Source organism: Miniopterus schreibersii, assembly GCF_964146895.1.
Source record: "Miniopterus schreibersii genome assembly, chromosome: 20".
Taxonomy (NCBI): Eukaryota; Metazoa; Chordata; class Mammalia; order Chiroptera; family Miniopteridae; genus Miniopterus; species Miniopterus schreibersii.
The window spans coordinates 21,822,437-21,842,570 of NC_138122.1; the positions used below are offsets into that span (position 1 = coordinate 21,822,437).

Below are 20,134 nucleotides of genomic sequence, written 5' to 3' on the forward strand. Positions count from 1 at the left end.
GGGTGAAATTACATTATTTCTGTACCCTTTTAAGTCCCCTGGTAGGTGCAGTTGTCAGCAGTGAGGGAAGGAGGGTTTTGATATCCTTCACTGAGAACATACGGAGACATTTCTAGAAGCATTTGGCTCAGAGAAGGGACCACGGGACCCAAACCGAGACAAAACTGGGGTGGGGCTATTCAGTGAAACAAGCCCCGAGGCAAAGGGGGCAATGATTTGGTTTACTGATTTTGCAAAAGCCTTAGGGACACTTGCTGCAGTGCCCTAGGAAAATGGAACCAGAGGCAGCGGGTGGGAAAGGTAGAGGGGACTAGTGGCCCTTTAATGGTACGTGTCTGCCCTGCTGGGGGGCTCTTTCCAAAATGCTTGTCCAGCTCCATCTTCCTGTTTAAAAATCCTTCCTCGGCTCCCCCTGCTCTCAGAATAAAAATCCAGCCTCGTGACGAGACTGCGCCGTCCCTTGCTTACCTCTCCCCCCACTTCTCATTCCCCCTCTTAAAGGGGGGGGGGAGGAGCACTTTCCATCCTGCAAGAAAAAGCAACTAAAAAAGCCACGTGGGGGAGGAGAGTGCAGAGAGCTGGGGTGCAGAGAGGGACTGACTTGCATCTCACAAACTTCAAGGGATACAATTGATAAGAAACATCACTTTTCAAAAACAAATCTTGATAGAGACTCAGTGCTCCGTCATCAATAGCATGGACAGGCTTCCCCATCCGTCGAGCCTCCCTTTTACTTCTTTCGCCCTCTCTCCCCTGTCTCCCCGATATCGATATCGATCCCCGAGAGTTCTGCACCGGCCCCCAGGCCAAGCTCTGAGGGGGCAGGAGAAAAGGGAGCCCCGAAGATGAGGAAGACCCAGATCCTGCCCTCCAGATAAAGCCACATATTTAATTTTCAGACGGAGAGGATGTCTCATTTAGCCAGCGGCTCCCTGGGGCAATGAGATGTTCCGCATAAGCAACTTTTCTTGAGAACTGAAGCTTATCCTATTAGTCCTGAAAGTTTAAAAAAAAAGAAAAGCCATTTTCAGTGCAAGTTTTAAATAAATCCAAGTTTCCCGGCTGGATGTGGCCCGCCCGGCACATCCTGTGGGCACTTGGTGTGTTTCAGCCCTGCAAGCAGAAACATTGCCTGTTGGCTGCCTGTGTGGGTACTTACTTGGGCATTTTCTCATGTGATCCTTGTCACAGTTTGGATGAAGACCCTGGTCCCCAGAGAGACAGACGGATGTCCCCTTGCTCTGAGTTCTTATAGCCCCCCAGGGGTGGAGGTCTCACTCAAATAGGTATCCAGATGGAGCCCTTATCCAAGTGTCCAGACTTGTGGTTTGGGGCATTCCTGTTACACCCCATTTCCTCAGGCTTGACGTAGCACTTGACATGACTGTCATGGCTGACAGTGACTCCATATTGGATTGTCAAAGGTGTCCAAAAAGTCTGCCCTGCTCTTGCTCTCTACAGCACTCCTCCCATCCATTCATTCATCAGACTGTCCGTCTGTTCATCCATCCATCCATCCATCCATCCACCCATCCATCCATCTACCAATCCATCATCCATCCATCCATCATCCCTCCATCATCCATCCATCCATCCATCCATCCATCCATCATCCATCCATCCACCAATCCATCATCCATCCATCACCCAATCCATCATCCATCCATCACCCATCCATCACCCATCCATCATCCCTCCATCACCCATCCATCACCCATCCATCATCCCTCCATCACCCATCCATCACCCATCCATCACCCATCCATCATCCCTCCATCACCCATCCATCACCCATCCATCATCCATCCATCATCCATCCATCCATCATCCATCCATCATCCATCCATCATCCATCCATCCATCATCCATCCATCCATCATCCATCCATCATCCACCCATCCATCCATCCATCCTCCATCCATCCTCCATCCATCATCCATCCACTCATCCGTCCATCTGTCCATCCATCCATCCATCCATCCATCCATCCATCATCCATCCATCCATCCATCATCCATCCATCCATCCATCCATCATTCATCCATCCATCCACCCACCCACCCACCCATCTTTCCATCCTTCCTTCTCTCTCTTTCTCTCAGGTTAAAGTGCCACAACAAATGCACCAAAGAAGCCCCACCCTGTCATCTCCTAATCATCCACCGAGGAGGTAAGTATTTAATGCTTGCTGCCCTGGGGTTGGGGGTGGGGTGGGGCTCCTGCAGGCCATCTGAGATGATAGCTGTCCCATCCAGGCCGATTCTGTATACCTCCTGACCCCCTGATACTTGCCTGTCTTGTTTCGTTCCCTGACACCCTTCTCCCTGGCATCTGTCTCCTCAGTCCACCCCTCATCTCTTCTCTCCCTCTCTCTTGCCCCTGTAACTGGTCTCTCTGATACTTTAGCTCCCAGATTCATTTCCTCCTCTCTCAATCTTTCTCTTTTTTGTCTCCTAATTTCCACTCTCCTCTCTTGCCCTCAATCCCATTGCCTTTCCTTCCCACTAAACAGAGTGCTGGCTGAGCATTTTTCTATTATGTGCCCTTTGGACTCAATCAATGGACCCCGCAGAAGTGGGCATGGGGAGAGGTCTGGCTTGGACCTGTTGGTTTGGGCCATCTGTGTCCCCTGGCGCCCTGGAGTGTCTGGTCCAAGCTGCCCAGGCAGAGAGGTAACAGCTACCTCTGGGAGAGTCACTACCAGCTGTTCAAAAGCAAGACCGATTTAGATGGACAGAAAGACTAGAAAGAAAGACTTTTCCCTGCCTGCCAAAGGCTCCGTAGGAGGCACCTCCCTGAGAGTCTTGCTGTCCAGCTTTCAAAACAGTTGCCCTGCTTCTTGGCCTGTTATCCCCAGACTCCATAATCCAGTGTAATCCATCCACCAGTGGACTCTCTAGGTCTCTGCTGTTCAATACAGTAGCTACTACCACATCTATTTACATTTAGATTAATTAAACTGAAATGAAAATGGACATTGAATTGCTCGGTCCCACCAGCCACATTTGAGGTGCTCAGTAGCCACATGTGGCCACCGTATTGCATAGTGCACATAACAAACCCTTTCGCCATCACAGAAAATTCTACTAGACATCACTGGTCCACACCGTTGCTATTCAAAGTGTGGTCCAAGGACCAGCAACACCAGGGAGCTTGGTGCCCCATCCCTGACCCACTGGATCAGAACCTGCATTTCAGCAGGATCTGCAGCTGAATTCCTTTGGGGTTGAGAAGTGCTGCTCTGGAGCAGGAGTTGCAAACTCAGATGCCTCCCAGGGCCAAGCAAGCACCCTAACCAAGAGACATGGCCAGATGGGGCCGCGCAACGTGGAGAGAGAGTGCACCCCGGCTCCGTCCAGAGGGGACAGCCACGCCAGCAGCTCTGACAACCTGCGCTGTAGCTTTTCTCGTGTTTCAAAGAAAAGCCCAACTTGTTTTATGTGCCCTGTGCTCACTTTAAAACATTAGCAACTTATTCAAAGTTTAGAAGTTCTTGCTGGCCCCCTCCCTGCCACCCCCCATCTATAGGTCAGATGAAGCTAAGGCTCCAACTTGGGGGTTAGCAACTTGCAAAGCGGAGACTGGGCTCCTCCTTATCCTCTCGCGACACCTCTCCCAGCCCCTGGCCTCGGTCATGCCTACTCAGGGGAATCTGCCCTGTTCTAGAAGGAACCCAGGGGAAAGCCAAAGAAGGAGGCGAATGGCTGCCGAAAGTGCTGAGATGTGTCCCAGAGGCAGCGGGCCGTTGGTTTTCGATGATCTTTGCTTTGCTTCTCTCCACGAGGAGAGGAAATTGCAAGTAAAGGGAAATCTTCGTCTGTCTTCTCGGGCCCTGGCCCACCCCACACCCTCAGTTAAGAACCATCTGTCCCTTGAACAACTGTACGCACTTAGTGATGCTATTTTACACCCAAATTCTCTTGCTCTCAAAACACTGTCTTGGGTCAGCTTTGCTGGGGAAATCGCCTCCCACCGAATTCCCGTCTATAGTGGGTTCCTCTGGCGCCTGCCTCCCACCCCACGTGGGGACGTGACCAGCCTGCTGGAGGGTGACCCCCTCGCAGAGGTGGACACTAAAGAAGGGCCCCCTCCAACCCACCTTCACAGCCGTGTGCCCCCTTTGTGCATGCAAAGCAAATGGAACTTTCTAGAAGTCCACCAGATTTTTGCCACCCCCACCCCATCATTAGTAGGAAGTTGGAAATATAGTCGGTTTCTATGGTGATGGCAGCTCAGGCTAAGCAGAGAAATTAAATCCCTGGGTCAGTCCAAAGCTTTTAACTTTTCCACTAACACCCCCATCCACCCCCGTAATAAAAAAACCCCACCACCAACAAAAATCTAACAAGTAACACTACCAGGCATCAAATTTGAATTCAAGCTTCTCATTTGTGTCCCTCCCCGTGGTCCCTGTAAGTAGGAGAAATAACAGGGGCAGCAGGGAATGTGGCTCAGGGGATGTGGTTCGGATCAGTAAGCGTTTCTTTAGCACCAGCCGTGTGCCCAGAGCTCTGCGTGGCTTTGGGGCGATGCGGGGAAGGGAGGCTGGGAAAGCTGAGCCTTTCCCCCAGGGACCCGCGCTGGCCTTGATGAGGACAAATGTGCTTCCATGTGCGACAGGCTGCTCGGGCCTGAGAAATCCAAGTAGTGAAAGGTGATCCTAGCGCGAAGGTTAGACAGGGCGGGCCTGGCGGCCGTAATGGGCTCGCCCACTGATTACAGACGCCGAGGAATCAGGAACCTCTTGTATTTCCAAGGAGGTTCAGTTCTGAATTGAGCACCAACGCGGAACGTTTGTGGTACTGAAAACAAACAAAACTCATAGCTTCAGCTTTATTATTATAATTTGTCATGGTCAAGTCATATATCGACAATAAAAAAAAACCCCAACCACCATGGAGAGCTCCCGATGTCACTCCCGGGACGTGACGACTGTCATTTTTAGCAAATTCCCTTCCAGCCTTGGGGGTGGGCCTTGGAGGGGGACCTCTGAGCTCTGCTGCCCCAGAGCAACAGTCTAAAAGCCAAAGTGATACTTAAACTCCCCAATTGCTGTTTTTACCCCTACGGATCCAGCAAGGTTAGTCCGGACGGAGTCGGTCCCGTGTGACATCAACAACCCTCTGCGGAAGCCACCCCGGTATTCGGACCTGCACATCAGCCAGACGCTCCCCAAAACCAACAAAATCAACAAGGTGAGGCTGGGGTCCTGCCGGGTCGGGGATGCCAGGGCTGCTGCTGCGGGGGGGAGGGAGGGAGGTTCCCGAGCAGGCCTCGTGGAGCGACCTGGGGGCAGTGCCCTCACCTCCCAGCGCACCTGGGCTGTCCCCATTCTGTGTGGTTGCTGTTGGGCCAAGCGTGGGGGCCACCCAGCCACCAGGGGGGAGCGAATGTGCCAGGAAGCTGTCTAATTTAGGGAGCGGGCACGTGGACATGGGAATGAATGAGTGCGTTGAGGAGGGGACAGGTTCCTTAGTGGCCCAGACCCCGCGCTCTTTGCTCTGGGAGATGTTTCGCCATCTGCTGGGATTAGCTTTGCAGATGGTTCTGGGCTTTCTGACACATCTGTTGAATCAAACCTCGGAGGGACAGGGATCTATTTCTGAGCTCCTGCCGGAGACTGGGTGGACGGATACGAGCGGGGGCCCTGAGCTCCGAGCCACAGCCACTCTGCTTGACTTCCAGCTGATCCTCAGACGTGGGCCTCTCTGGGCATCTCTCTTTCCAGTGTGGTCTGGAAATTTCCAGTGTGATTTCCATCTACACCCTTTGTTTGGTCTGCTGGTCGGACTGCACCAAAGCTATCCCAGGGATGCTTCTAGCCCCACAGTAGGAGGCAGATGTTGTGCATGCCCACAGGTGATTTCTCAAGCCCCATGACACCTCCACGCATGGTTTGAAAGTGGACAAAGTGTGGATCAGCCCGAGCGCATGGCAGGTCCCCCGCCTGTGCTCAGGACCCAGGTGAGCATCGCGACTTCTGTCTGGCACAGCCTCACTTCTCTGCACAAGGCTGCAGAGGGCATGGCCCCCTCCCCAGCCTATGCTTCACGCAGCAGCCGGAGTGATTCTTAATGAATGTAATTTAAATTGTGTCACCTCCGTTTCAAAAGCATTCGATAGCTTTTTAGTGCATCTAGAAAACAAATCAAACTCCTTACCGCAACCTGCCAGGCAGTGCATAATCCGGTCCCTCCCTCTGTCTCTGACCTCCCTTTCCATGCCTCCCCAGCAAAGCCCACAGGTCCTTTTCCTCTCGTGCTTTCCCTCACCATTTTTACTAGTAGATCTCAGCCATTCTCCATCTGGCTCCTTGTGGCATCATCTCAGCAGTTGAGAGCGTGGCCTCTAAAGTCAGGCAAACCTAGCAGCCAGCCTTGGCTTTCTCCACTTGCCGGCTGTAAGACTCTGGGCAAGTAACTGAATCTCTCGGAGCCTCAGTTTCCCTGCATGCATGCAAATGGGTACGTTTCAGTTAGGCACTGCTGCACGAACACACCACCTCAAACTTAGTGGCGTGCCACAGCAACCCTTTAATTTTGCTTGTGGAGTCTGTGGGGCAGGGATCAAGAAGCGGTCCAGTGGGGATTGTTCATCTTCCCTTCATAATGTCCAGGGACACAACTGAGAAAACTCACGCAGTGGGGAGCTGGAATGATCTGGAACAGGGATTGGCAACTATGGCTTACAGGCCTAATTCAATTTACCACCTGTTTGTATAAATAAAATTGTATTGGAAAAAGCTACACTCTTATTGTCTGTGGCTATTTTCACCCTACAGTGGCAGAATTGAGTAGCTCCAAGAGAGACCACATGGCTCACAAAGCCTAATAGATTTACCGTCTGGCCATTTCAAGAAGATGTTTGCCAATCCCCGATCTAGAGGCTCCTTCATTCACAAATCTGGTACCTGGGCTGGGATGAGTCAAAGCCTGGGCTCTGTAGAAACTCAGCAGGAGCACCTATGAGTGGACCTGCCTTGTGGCTTGGGCTTCCTCACAGTGTGGCCTCCTCAGCTTGGTCCGGCTTCTTCCATAGCAGCTTAGGGTTTGAAGAGTGGCTGTTTCAGCAGACAAGGTGTAAGGTACATGGGCTTTTGTAACCTGGCTTTGATTGTCTTGGCTTGCACTAGCCAAGGGTTGACGGTGACAGTTCTGTTGTATTCTTACTGAGAGAAGCAGTCACAGCCTACTCAGATTCAAGGGGAGGAGACGTTAGACTCCATCCTGTCGATGGGCAGAGTCCAGGGAATTTGTGGCCACGTTTTAAAATGTCTATGGTAGGTAATAAAAGCATCAACCTCAGAGAGTTGTGGTGATGAATGAAATAATCCACATTAAAAAGAATGTAGTGCAGTTCCTTGGCACATGGTAAGTGTCCAGGAGATTCTAGCTGTTATCATCAGCTTAAATCTTGGGGCTTCTAATCAAAATTTCAGGCTGGGTGCACTTTCCTTTTGTTATTTGCAAAAGATGGAGGTCTCTAGGAGAGGGGATCCCCATCTCTGGAAGAAATGAGGGGGCTCACGTGGTGAGGCTTCTGGGAACGAACCGCATACTTATAACCCATCCTTTCCTTCGTCGCGTCTTGGGGATGAGATGCTCGGAGACATCTCGAAACCTCTCTCTCGCTGGCTTTGTAGGCACGATGCGCCTCTTGGTATCAGATAGGACAGAAACGGGTCAGATAGTCAATTACTGTGACATTGTTCTGCTTGTCTGCCAGCGGGAGAATTTGATAAGAGAAATAAATTAACCTCTATTTAGAAAGTGGCTTTGACATGAAGGTGGACAGGATCTATCATAGGGCTGGCTTCCCCTCCCCCCTTTCCCGTCTCACCGGCTTCACGCAGATTCTTTTTGTCAGGCAATGATGTGGTTACTGCAATAGATTTCCGAGCCAATTTGGTCTGAAGATTTCCTTTTCGTTGCCGCCTGTCTCCTCTCCTGTCTGGCTCAGTCAATCCAGGTTCACAGAAGCCCGGCTTTTTCGCTCAACATAATGGTTAGACTTTGCATTTTTGAGTCAGAAGACTTGAAACTCGGTTCCTTCCCTCGCTGTGGGATCAGAGCAAGATCTCTCTGCCTTGGTTTTTTTTCCCCCTCCTGTAAAATTAGAATTATCAGAGGAGATATTCTGATGGGGACTGTGGAAAGGACTGGATACGGCGATGTGTGTTAAGAATTTAGTCCAACACTGGGTGCTCAGGGCGTGGAAATAGCCGGATGAAGAGGAACAGAGGGAGAATTTGCAGGCAGGAAGGGGGTGGAGGGAGGGGGGAAGAGGGAAGAGGTGGGCCCACCTCACCCGGATGGTCTCATCTCGAGACCCCTGTGTTAATTGCATCTGCAGAGACTTTTTAAAAAAAATATGTCTTTATTGATTTCAGAGAGAGGAAAGGAGAGGGAGAGAGAGAGATAGAAACATCAGTGATGAGAGAGTCATTGATCAGCTGCCTCCTGCATGCCCCCAACTGGGGATCGAGCCCGCAACCCGGGCATGTGCCCTGCCTGGGACTCGAACCCCGATCCCTGGATCCTAGGTCGATGCTCAGCCGCCGAACCACGCCCGGCCGGGCAGAGACTTTTTAAAAACAAGGTCCCACTCTGAGGTTCCAGGTGGACATCTCTTTTGGGGAGCACTGTTCAGCCCCTCCACGGCCCCTGACCTCCCCCCAGGCCGCCCTGAGGGGGCACAGCGGGGCCCTCCCGCGCCCGTGCCTGGAGCGGCTGGGCCGGGAGAGGCGCTGGCTGCCGCTGAGATGCGAGGGAGGCTCTGGAGGCTCCTCGCGCCCTCTCTCCAGCTGTCAGGCTGTTGATTCTTTAATAAACACTCAGGAGGAGAGGTGTCAGGATGGGAAGAGCACTCTGGGCACCTCAGCGTGGCACTTTCCAAAACCGAAGAGGCGCGGGGAGCGTGGCTGTCACCTACGTGGCTTGCATGACGCCGTAACCTTTCACTCTGGGGTCCAGACGGTGGACAGGAACTTGACTCCGATACCGCTCCTTCCGCGGCTGAGTGCAGCCTGGGGGGGGCGGTGAAGCAGGCGGGACGTGGGAGGGATCTGGGGGCTCAGGATGCTGGGGTGGGGTCTCTTCCTGCTCCGCTCACCCTCACCGCTGTGTCTCTGCTTTCCTGCCTGCCCCCTGCCCTGTTCTCTTTCTGCAGGACCACATCCCCGTCCCCTACCAGCCGGACTCCAGCAGCAATCCCTCCTCCACGACGTCCTCCACGCCCTCCTCGCCGGCGCCCCCCCTGCCTCCCAGCGCCACGCCGCCTTCCCCCCTCCACCCTTCCCCTCAGTGCACGAGGCAGCAGAAGACCTTCAACCTGCCAGGTACCTCCACGCTCGGGGAGGCGGGGGGGTTGGGCTCGTGCCAGGGTCATTGGGGAGCATGCCCGAAGGCACAGGGTTGAAGGCATGTGGCTTGAGTCTTCTAGGCAGGACAGTTGCCACATATTATGACCTCACTTGATCTTTAGAGTAGCCATGAGGTATTATCAGCTCCATTTGACAGGTGAGGAAACGGAAGCTCCGAGAAGCAAAGGGACTCCCTCTGTTGGTCAGCAGCAAGCCAGTGTCCCCACCTAAGTCTAAGTCACAGGGGGAGCTGGCAGTCGTCTTATGAGCTAAGTCCGTTGAAATTGGCAGGAGGAGCCTGGGCCCAGGATCTCAGGGGCCACATGCCTGAGGGGCTGCATGCTGAGTCTTACCCCCATCAGGATAGGGCTCTGGATGAGCAGGCTGGAGTTCTGGACTCAGTATCCTCTATCACGTCCCTGCCACGTGACCTCCGACTTCAGCTTTCTCACCTCTGAAAGGATATAGGCCGGGGAGGCCAGGACCCCGAGGATTCTTCTAGCTCACGAATTCCCACTTGAGTTCATGCACTGCCCAGGGCTGCAGATTTTTTCCTCAAGTTGTCTCCTGGCCCTCCGACTGCATCCATCCATGTATTTCCTTGACGCATATTTATTGAGCATCTACTATGTACCAGGTACTGTACAAGGCACCATGCACGGAGAGGTATACAAAGCAGGCACACTCTGTGTGAGTTTCCTATTGCTGCTGTAACACTACCACAAATTTAGTGGCTTAAAACAGCACAAATCTATTAACTATGGTTCTAGAGGTCACAAGTCCAAAATTTGTGTCACTGGGCTGAAAATCGAGGCGTTGGCAAGGCTGGTTTCTTTGAGAGGTTCCAGGGGGAGAATCCATTTCCTTGTCTGACAGCTCCTCGTGGCTGCCAGCATTCCTCGGCTGGTGGCCCCGCACCACTCCAGCCTCTGCTCCCGTTACCACATCTCCGTTTCTGACTCTCTGATTCTGATCCTCCGGCCTCCCTCTCCTGAGGACCCCTGTGATTGCATTTAGGATGTACCCAGAGAATCTAGCGTAGTCTCCCCATCTCAAGATCCTCAATTTAGTCACAGTTTCCAGGGATTAGGACATGGGAGGGTGGGGATTATCCTGCCTTGCACACAGTCTCTGTTCTCATGGAGTTTGTAGCTTAGTGGGAGAGACGGGGTGAACCGAGCAAACACACACGCACACAAATGAAGGGAAAGAACAGTGCTGTGAGCAAGTTCAAGAAGAAAGCGAGTTCAAGCTGAAATGTCAGAGGCAGGTGAGTTCCGAAGACGGGGGAGAGTTGTCCAGGCGGGGAGAGGGGAGCACGTGCAAAGGCCCCGCCACGGGAAGGAGCTGAAAAATCGTCCTAATGGCCTGAGTGCCACAAACAAGGGGAAATTACACCAGGTGAGACAGAGCTGCAGGGTTGAGGCCTGGCTTGGCCTTGTAGAGTGTGACGGGAATTTAGATTACTTTTAAAATATGTTTTTATTGATTTTTAGAGGGAGAGGGAGGGAGATAGAAATATTGATGAAAGAGATCGATTAGCTGCCTCCTGCACTCCCCCTACTGGGGGATCAAGCCTGCAACCCTGGCATGTGCCCTGACCAGGAATCAAACCGGTGACCTCGTGATGCATGGGACAACGTTCAACCCACTGAGCCACACCGGCCCGGAGGGAATTTAGGTTTTATTTAAGACACAGTGGGAGGCCACTGAAAGGTTGCCGCAGGGGATGACTTCATTCTTCCTTCTAGATCCTTCCTTTCAGAAGGCCACTCAGGCTGCTGTCTGGGGAAGCCTTAGGGAGGGAGTGGTGGGGACTCCAGAGTGGAAACGCCTTCACCGTGGCCTCCTGGCCTCTCTGCCATCTGGTCACCTGAAGCCTCTCAGTCTTCACAGCCTCTTGATGCCAGAGACCCAGGAGCCACTCGGTCCCCCAAGCAGGCCACTCGGGTTCACCAGCTGCCCCTTGGAGCCACTTCTATTATCAGCAAGAACAGGGCTCCCAGTGCCGCCGTTCCTTCTCTTGCCACTCCCTCCATCAGTCACCGGCACAGCTGTTCTCTGCACCGGGAAAGGTCGAGGAGGGGTTGACTCTGAGCATGCAGGCATTTGAGGGGTGTCCCATTGCCTGACACCTGTCCCTCCTCAGAGCAGGGCTCCCATCCATTGCCCGGCCCTCCTCCCGAAAAGGCCGTAACTGCCAGCTAACCTCTCTGCGGACACTGAATCCCCCAGCCCAGCCGGGGAGGGAAGAGATCAGCTAAGCCTATGGAGAACCTCGGGTACTTCTTTGTTTAATTTTAGCCCCTTGTTGACAACGAAATGTCCGCCTGCAGTTAAACAAACAACAACAAAAACAGAAAACCAAACCAAACCTAGGTTACCTAACAGAAGGAAGGTCCCAGAAATCAAGGAGGTTGGGTTTTCTTTTAAAGCTTTGCTCTGTGACCTTGAATGAGCTGCTTCCCATCCCGGGCACTTTGTTTTCCAGATGCAAAAATGCATCCATTTGGATTCCATCCACCTGGAATTTGGGGAGTTGTGGCCTCCAGAACTGTAAGGCAATAAACCTGTGTTGTTTTAAGCCACCATGTTTGTGGTAACTTGTTATAGCAGCAGCAAGAAAACTAATACAATGCTCAATGCAGAGAATTTGGAAAACACAAGAAACTCAAAGTTGCTTTTTTTAAACTCACTGTAATCACTCTGCCAGAAGGGAAGAAAATTAATATTTCAGATTATGGTTCTACAGACTTCCCTCTGGGCGTGTTCTTGTGCATTTACCGAAACTGGGACTGTGCTCAGGATGCCGCTCGGAGTTGGGGTGCTCTGTATTTAGACAGCGTCGGATGAGAGGGTTGGCTTGGGCGTTCAGAGCTCTGGTTTCTTTACATCTGTTCTCAGTCCCTTGGAATTCAGGTGTCTGCAGAAGTCTGGAAACCCTCGAGGGTGGGCAGAGAACCCTCGCGGCTGTGGGACCCCCATTGGGTACCCGAAGGGACAGCCCCAGGGCAGCGCTCACTCTGGTGTCTTCTTTCTTTTCCCAGCGTCCCACTACTACAAATACAAGCAGCAGTTCATCTTCCCAGGTGAGTGTCCTGTGAGCTCAGCCCCTTTCTGAGTGGACTGAGCGGAGGTGAATGCTGGGGTGGACATGCTCAGAGAGGGTGATGGCGGGATCACCAGACCCCAGGATGTTGGTCGGATGGGGCAGTGGCACCAGGGGGGTGGCCTGAGGTCTGAGAGGGTGGTCTGCACTGCAAGGATGGGCCAGGGTAGGAGAGGTCCAGAGCCACGTGGAAGGGGAGACATGGTCAGAGGGGCTTGCGTTGGGCACCAAGAGACGGGAAACTAGGAGGCCTCACCATCCCACAGGGAATCAAGAGGAGGATTCGGAGATGAGCAGAGGCCTGGGGCTCTGGCAGCCCCCTAGGTAATCGTAGGGAGTTTTGGTCCAGGTGATGCCTGGACCACTGGTACATCTAAGCAGGTAAAGTTCAAGTGGTCGAGGAAGGGAGAGGGGCCTGGCCAGCCCCAGGGACCCATGATCTGGTGAGAAGTTACCGGCTACCAGCATGTTCCTGGAATCGGGCTTTCGGGGTGGTGTGGACTCCACGTTTGGTTCCTGACTGTCTAATCTCTGCCATCAGATGTGGTGCCAGTGCTGGAGACACCGACCCGGGCGCCCCAGGTCGTCCTGCATCCAGTGACCTCGAATCCCATGTAAGTGGAACAGAGGCCCCCTCCTCTGCCCCGGCCCTGCAGTCCACTCGGGGTCCCTCTGTCTTCCTCTTACTGGAATTGATGTGCCAAGAGGCAGGGGGAGAAGTCAGAGAGGGATGGAGAGACATGGGGATGAGTCGGGCAAAGAGAGGCAACTCTGGTCCCCCCGGGTCGGCTCTGCCTTGTGTCCCTGGCCCTGTCTGTCACGTGTGGTTGCCGGGGGCCCCTAGACCGTCCTGTGATCAGAAAGACAAGGTACAGGCGATAGCTAGAGCTCAATGGAAGGGCAGTTCCTCTATGTCATTGTCCCCCTTTTATAAGCAATAATTTAGGTCTATACCTGGGATCAGCAAATTACAGCCTATGGGACGAATCCAACCTGCTGCATGTTTTTATCAATAAAGTTTTATTGGAATACAGCCACGCCGATTTGTTTACAACGTGCCATCTAGGGCGGCTTTCAGACTCCAACAGCAGAGTTGAGCAATTGCAACAGAGACCATATGGCCTGCAAAGTCTAAAATATTTACCATCTGGCCCTTTACAGAACAAGTTTGCTGACCTCTGGTTTATACCATGATGAAAATAATATAAGCTAATTTTGGAAAATTTGGGCTATTCTGTAAAAAAAAGAAAAAGAAAGGAAGAGGTTCACAAGTAATCACACCGCTCTTAGATGTGTGCTCTTTCTAGTCGTAGTTGATATACGTGTGATCCACGATATACACAGTTTCTGTCCTACTTTTCATTCGCGAATGCGATGGCATCACGTTTTTCATATTATTCCAGACTCTTCATACACAGTGTTTTTAACGGCTGTAGGATATTGTGTCAATGTGGAATGATTTCCTTCCCCGTTTCCTGATTGCCGGCTCTAAACAACACCGCAAGGAACATCTTTGCATGGGGGCATCTTTAGCCTCCTGAGGGTGGTCTGTGGCTGGTGCAGCCAAAGTGAAGTCACCTTCCTTAACTTCTTTGGTTGTGACCAAAGTCCGGGGCATGCCGGGGACCTGGTTTCGATTTGACGGGTTTCCCAGCTCACATTCTGCCTCCTTGGGCTTTCTCTGTCTCTGGTGCCAGCTGCTCCATTTTTTCTGACCCATGCTATGGACTTTGTTAAGGACCCAGACGGTCCATCTCTGAAATCAAAGGAGCAGCAGTTGGCCGGGGGGTATTGTGCTGACACGTAGCTCGGGATCATTTCTCTGCCGTAAACCAATTCCCCAATTTGTGCAGGACGGACTCCAGGTTATTAACTGACAGTCAGGGAGTGCCAGCGAAAAACAGAGTTAATAAGTGCCTGCAATCTGCTTGAATGTGCGTGGAGGGATGGGAACGAACTCTTCACGGAGGGGAAATAATTGAATAGCCCCGGCCGTTGCCACCACGCCGCGGTGTGGGCAGAGAGAGGCCCCGTTTTGCGGGGTGTGAGGAGGGATTCCAGCCACACTGTCCCCCCCAAGCCTCCCCCCCCAGGCCCTCGAATTCCCAGCATGTCAGCTGTCACTGTGCGGTTTCATTCCGCCTTCCCGACCTGAACCATGAATAATTGGTTGATGTGACAGCAAATGCCACTTTGTGACGCCCCTTCTTTCTCGGTCTGGTTCTTACGCTCTTTCAGCTCCTCTCACCAGGAGCCCCCGGCAAGCGGATTGACTCCGTCCGCGGGGTCAGCAGCTTCCCGGGGCCCCTCGGACAGGGATGAACTCAACCCGCGGGCCCACGTTTGCGCCTGAGGGTCACATTTATTTGTCTTTCTTTAAAGCTTGGAAGGAAACCCATTACTTCAAATTGAAGTGGAGCCGACCTCAGAGGTGAGAACTGGAGACGGGTGAAGCAACTTTATCCAGGGGCTTCGGGGGGGGGGGGACCGGCGGGACCGCGTGGGAAGGCGGGGGGGACCGCAGTGCAGGGACAGCCGTGACCTCTCTGCCCCGGCCCCCCGCCACAGAATGAAGAGGGCCACGACGAGGCCGAGGAGTCGGAGGACGACTTCGAGGAGATGAACCTGTCCCTGCTGTCGGCCCGGAGCTTCCCGCGCAAGGCCAGCCAGACCAGCATCTTCCTGCAGGAGTGGGACATCCCCTTCGAGCAGCTGGAGATCGGCGAGCTCATTGGCAAGGGCCGCTTCGGGCAGGTGTACCACGGCCGCTGGCACGGCGAGGTGGCCATCCGGCTCATCGACATCGAGAGGGACAACGAAGAGCAGCTGAAGGCCTTCAAGCGGGAGGTCATGGCCTACCGGCAGACGCGTCATGAGAACGTGGTGCTTTTCATGGGCGCCTGCATGAGCCCGCCCCACCTGGCCATCATCACCAGGTCAGTCCCACCTGTCCCCCCCCCCCCCCCGTGGATTGACCCCCAGAGCTCTGCTTCTGGGACAGCTGAGAAACGGGGATCCCGGGTAACGCCGCGTTCTGGAGAACTGAGCGTCTCCGCCCGTCCCATCCACAGCGTCTGCGATTCCAGAAAATACTCTCCGTGCTAAAACTCTTTGGCGAGAGCACTCCCTATTCGGTTCTAGATCCCCCTGTGCTTCAAGTGTTTGTGAAGCCACGTCTCTGAGACTCACTTTCTTTCCTTGTGGAAATCGAGTGCATTAGGCTAAATCGGGGGCCTGCAAACTTTTGCCGTGAAGGGCCCAATAGGAAATCGGTGCCGCCTTGCGGGTCATGCAGTTGCGATGGCAACTGCTCAGCTCTGCCACTGTGGTGTGAATGCAGCCACAGACACGATGTAAATGGGCTGTGTGCCAGTACAACTTTATTTGCAAGACCAGGCAATGGGCTGGCCTTGGCCCACGGACCCTTGTTTGCCGAACCTTGAAGTAAGATTCTGATGATTGTTTTTATCAAAGCCTCCGCGCACACTCAAGGGCCTTTACCACTGTTTGAAATGTCCAGGACCCGCGGTCTGTAGCTACACAGAGGTGTAGTTAGCAGAGAGCTGACATTAGGAAAATGCCAGATGATGGGAACTTTCTTAGACTTGCTCCCTCTAACCTTGCCCAGTGACATGGGGCATTGAAAAACGTAGCTTTGGTTGGAGTTGAACAGTGTGGAACAATCCTTTGGTGTGTTTTTAAACTCTGGTGTCTGCTCCCTGTTGCATTAGGGCTGGCCACAGCGCGGCATCCTGGGTATAGCCTGTGATGCCAAAGGTCAGTTAGGAGCCCTCTCCCTCCCGTACTCAGCTCAAGAAATAAGACCCCAAATACACAAGCCTCACAGCTCAGCAGGTGCCGCAGAGGGAGCTGTGGGCTCAGGGAAGAGCTGGTGTGTCTTTGATCTGTTTCCTTATGATCAAAGCCTCTTGAGTCCATTTATAAGACCTTGGTGATTGGAAGAAGGTGTGTGACTGTCAGTTACCATTGATGATGCAGGTGGTGGGTTGACTGGAACCCATGTGTCAAATGGTAAGCGTTTGAAAGGATTGGGGATTTAGGTGTGGCCCTTCAGCTCCCCTTAAACCGGGGTAAAAATGGTGGTTCTCCACTCTGCACAGGACAGAAGGGGCTCTCAATCAGCCCAGGTAATATTCAGGAGCTGAGCGGTTCTGATTAGGTGAGTGTATCAGTAAGCTATTGCTGAGTAACAACCTACCCCAATACTTCATAGTTTCTCTCTGTTGTGTGGACAGTTCTGCACTGAGCCTGGCTCAGTAGCTGGGCTCATGGATGTGTCTGTGGTCAGCTGACAGGTCAGATTGGGGGACTGGTCGGTATTGGATGCCCTCCAGGTTGGCAGACTGTCAGCTGGGGGCCTCAGTTCTCTTCCACATGGCCTCTCATCCCCCAACAGGCTAGCTCAGGCTCCCTCCCATAGTGGTCTCAGTGCTCCAAGTAGAGCAAGAGGTCAAGTCCTAATGGACAAGTGCCTTTCCCATCTTTGTTTGTGTCACATTGGCTAATGTCCATTGGCCAAAGCAAGTCATATGGTCAGCCTCCATTCAAGGCATGGAGAAACAGACTGTGCCTCTGGATGGGAGGATTTGCAGGATCACGTTGCAAGGGCAGGGATGCAGAGAAAGGGACATTCTGTGGCCAGTTTTACAACCTATTAGCGCAAGACCCTTAGCTCCCTTTCTTACCCAGTACGTCTCACTAGCAGGCGGTCAATAGCCCTGTACTTGGGCACGCAAGTCTGGTTGGAAGGTGGTCTGTTCCCCACCACTGGCCTTCTGCCCACTTTGCCCCAGTCAGCTCCCCAGACTTTCTCTCTGGTCAGCTCCTGACCTTCTGGCCTGCCAATCCCTCTTTTTATATCCCCAAATTAGAAATTCGAAGTCCATTGTCTGTTCGCCTTTGCCTGGCCTTTCTAAGGACCTCCTGCCTCCTGCCCTCCGATTTCCTCAGTGTTATCAGTGGAACCCAGGTACGCAGGCCTCTCTCACCCCTTTCCCAAGGGCTGGCTAATTGGAAATAGACGGGTTCGGTTAGCAGCTATCCTTGAAAAATAAGTGGTCATTATGAAAATGTGTCTCTCCACCCTACAAGCCAGCTGTGTTTGCAGCCCCTCTTCTATTATGTACAAAATTCTGAGCCCCCTCCTGAGCACCATAACTGCCTGCGAGTTTCACAAATAGCGTAGCCTTTTCCTGGCACCGCGATAAAGCACTGCAGCTTAGGGACATATAATTGGTCTCTGAAGTGTTTTGGTATTTTGTGTGAAGAAGCCAGATGAGCCCCCAAAGAAGTGGCATTTATTCCATATTACTGTGTCATTATATATTTATCCTGGGGGGGCGGGCTCTGTGCATCCCTCTTTCCCATTTAGCACCGTCCACTTGTTGGCCACCCAGGTTTCTTATCTGAACGTTGAGTTCGAAACCAAATATTTGAGTAATTTGATTAATCGCTCGCATTCGCATAGTTGGCTGGCAGAGGTCGATGGTTGGATGATAGCCAACCAACTGGAACCATTTTTGGACTCTGGATTTATTTTACAGGGAACACAAGACCAGATAATTACCTGGCAGATTCTGGATAAATTCACAATGGCGTGTTCTAGCCAATTACTTAGTAATTATCATGGACGTTAACAAGTACTTCTAAGATTAGCCTCCTTGTAATGCAGCGTGTAGGGCTCTTGGGGAATGAGCAATCACCAACTAGTTACCCAACTGCTCTATCCCCAAATGCAATTAGCAGATTGCTAAATCATTCCACGATTGGGTCATTATGAGATAGCAAAGCTATCGACAGTCTGCACAATAGCTCCTTTTAAAAACTCCAAGTGGAACCTGAAAGCCGGTAAAGATAGAGTTCAATGAAAGCATCTCTCATCCTTCCACCTTGCTGCAGAGTTTCCCAGGCCTCAGTTTCCCCATCTGTAAAATGAGCAGGTAGAAGCCGATGTTTGAGGAGCAGCCTGGCACAGCTCTGGAGCCGTTCCTCCCACAGTATGGTCCACCTGGATCTCCTGCGTCCGAGGTCAGAGAGGCGAAGGGAGCCCCTGCCCAGGTCATAGAACAGATAAGCGGCAGAACCTGAATTTGAGCAAATGTATATCTGAATATTTGTTGAGGGTGTTCCTTCTTTGTCACAGCAGCCTGGGCCAGGTCAAGGGGAACAGGCTCCACGCCTGAGCAATAGCTTATCATGGGATTTTTCTGCCTTTGAGCACATCAGAATTACCTGGGGGACTTGGTAACCAAAGAAGGCCCAGGCCCCATCTCACTCGGATTTCCCTATGTTCTCAGAAGAATTTTTAAATTTTTTCCATTGGCCAGTATCATCAGTCCCTTTGCCGGGTGCCCGAGCGTGACTGCAATTTCGCAGTTACGTGGACTATTTTGCCGGCATGCATGGGACACCCGGCCCCCACCCATCTCCCAGGGACACAGTGGTAATGAAATCCCACAGGGGCCTCGTGTACACAGCATTTTAAATCTGGTAAATATCAGAGGCTCTTTAATAGTTTATTTCCAACTCCACATCAGTTCCTGTTTGTCAGGCTTTCAGATACAATAGCGCCAAGCTGCTATATTTACAGACAGACAAATGGAGGGCCCCGCCTTCGGCTAAGACAGTCACTGGATGCCCCACTGAGATCTTGACTTGCCTTTCCTGGAACTCTGTATTCTGAGCTTTCTGATTGTTTTTCCTGCAGGCCAGTTTGATTGTCCTAAATATAACATACAAGAGTCGGGGGGCCCGAGCACATGGAGATTGCGTCCCCCGTCATCTAGTGGCATCGGCTTCCTTTTATGTGCAAAGAGCTGACTTGCTTTCTCTTTATAAAGCGCAGCTGAAAAGGTTTTTTGTCTGTCGCTGCCTTTAATTGTGTTGGAATGTAAGGCGTCCGGGACTTTGTGAAGGAAGCGCTATAAATGGGCCGCAGCATTATCATTAGTATTATTAGCATCTTCTCATGTACTTCGCCCGGGCCTGTTGGTACAGGGTCATATGACCGGCAGAGGACTTGCCTGGGGGAAGACTTCGCCACTGGCCGCCACTTTCCTCTGGGATATCTGTCGTCACTTAAAAATATAACTGTGCCTTAACAACCCAAGTGATAACTTGTTCGTTATTGAAAACGCAGATCAGCAAAAAGAAGAAAGTGAAACGCACCCGTCGTGTCCCCAGCCTGAGAGAATCACGGTTGGTTGGGTAGCCTTCCAGGCAGTTTTCTGAGTAGACGGCGGGTCCTCAAATAATGTCGTTTCATTCAAGGCCATTTCGTTATAGCGTTGATGACATGCACCAGGAGCTTAACTCTTGTCTGTATCGATTAGCCTCTGACGAAGTGGTTTCGTTTACCTCCCTACACTTAACGTCACAGAGCCTATCGGCGACGTTAAGTGGGGGCATGTTGTATGTGCGGACTCATGGTTTGTATGCATCAGGGTGATGGTAGCTGCAGTAACAAATAAGCCTAAAAACATTAACACTATCCAAAGTCCCTAATAGTCCAGGATGGCTGTTTCTGGGTTGTAGGTGGCTTTTCTTTCATGTGTGGAGAGAGGGACCCAAGACCAGCCCCATCTTTTGGAGTCACCCGAGGGCTCCGACTTCTCTGCTTCTAGCTGGGGAAAGAAATATGATGC

The 20,134-nt window shown here is 52.2% G+C and overlaps 1 protein-coding gene across 1 annotated transcript in view; it reads left to right on the forward strand.

Moving 5' to 3' along the window:
* The window catches only part of KSR2 (kinase suppressor of ras 2), a gene marked incomplete at both ends in the record, with an annotated part of 167,230 nt that overhangs the window by 124,256 nt on the left and 22,840 nt on the right, over positions 1-20,134 (forward strand). Inside the window, 7 exons of the mRNA XM_081123025.1 lie at positions 2,103-2,170; positions 5,077-5,195; positions 9,169-9,337; positions 12,409-12,450; positions 13,012-13,084; positions 14,853-14,901; positions 15,039-15,406. Of these exons, the coding sequence (XP_080979151.1) occupies positions 2,103-2,170; positions 5,077-5,195; positions 9,169-9,337; positions 12,409-12,450; positions 13,012-13,084; positions 14,853-14,901; positions 15,039-15,406 (888 nt within the window). The remainder of the gene's footprint in view (positions 1-2,102; positions 2,171-5,076; positions 5,196-9,168; positions 9,338-12,408; positions 12,451-13,011; positions 13,085-14,852; positions 14,902-15,038; positions 15,407-20,134) is intronic.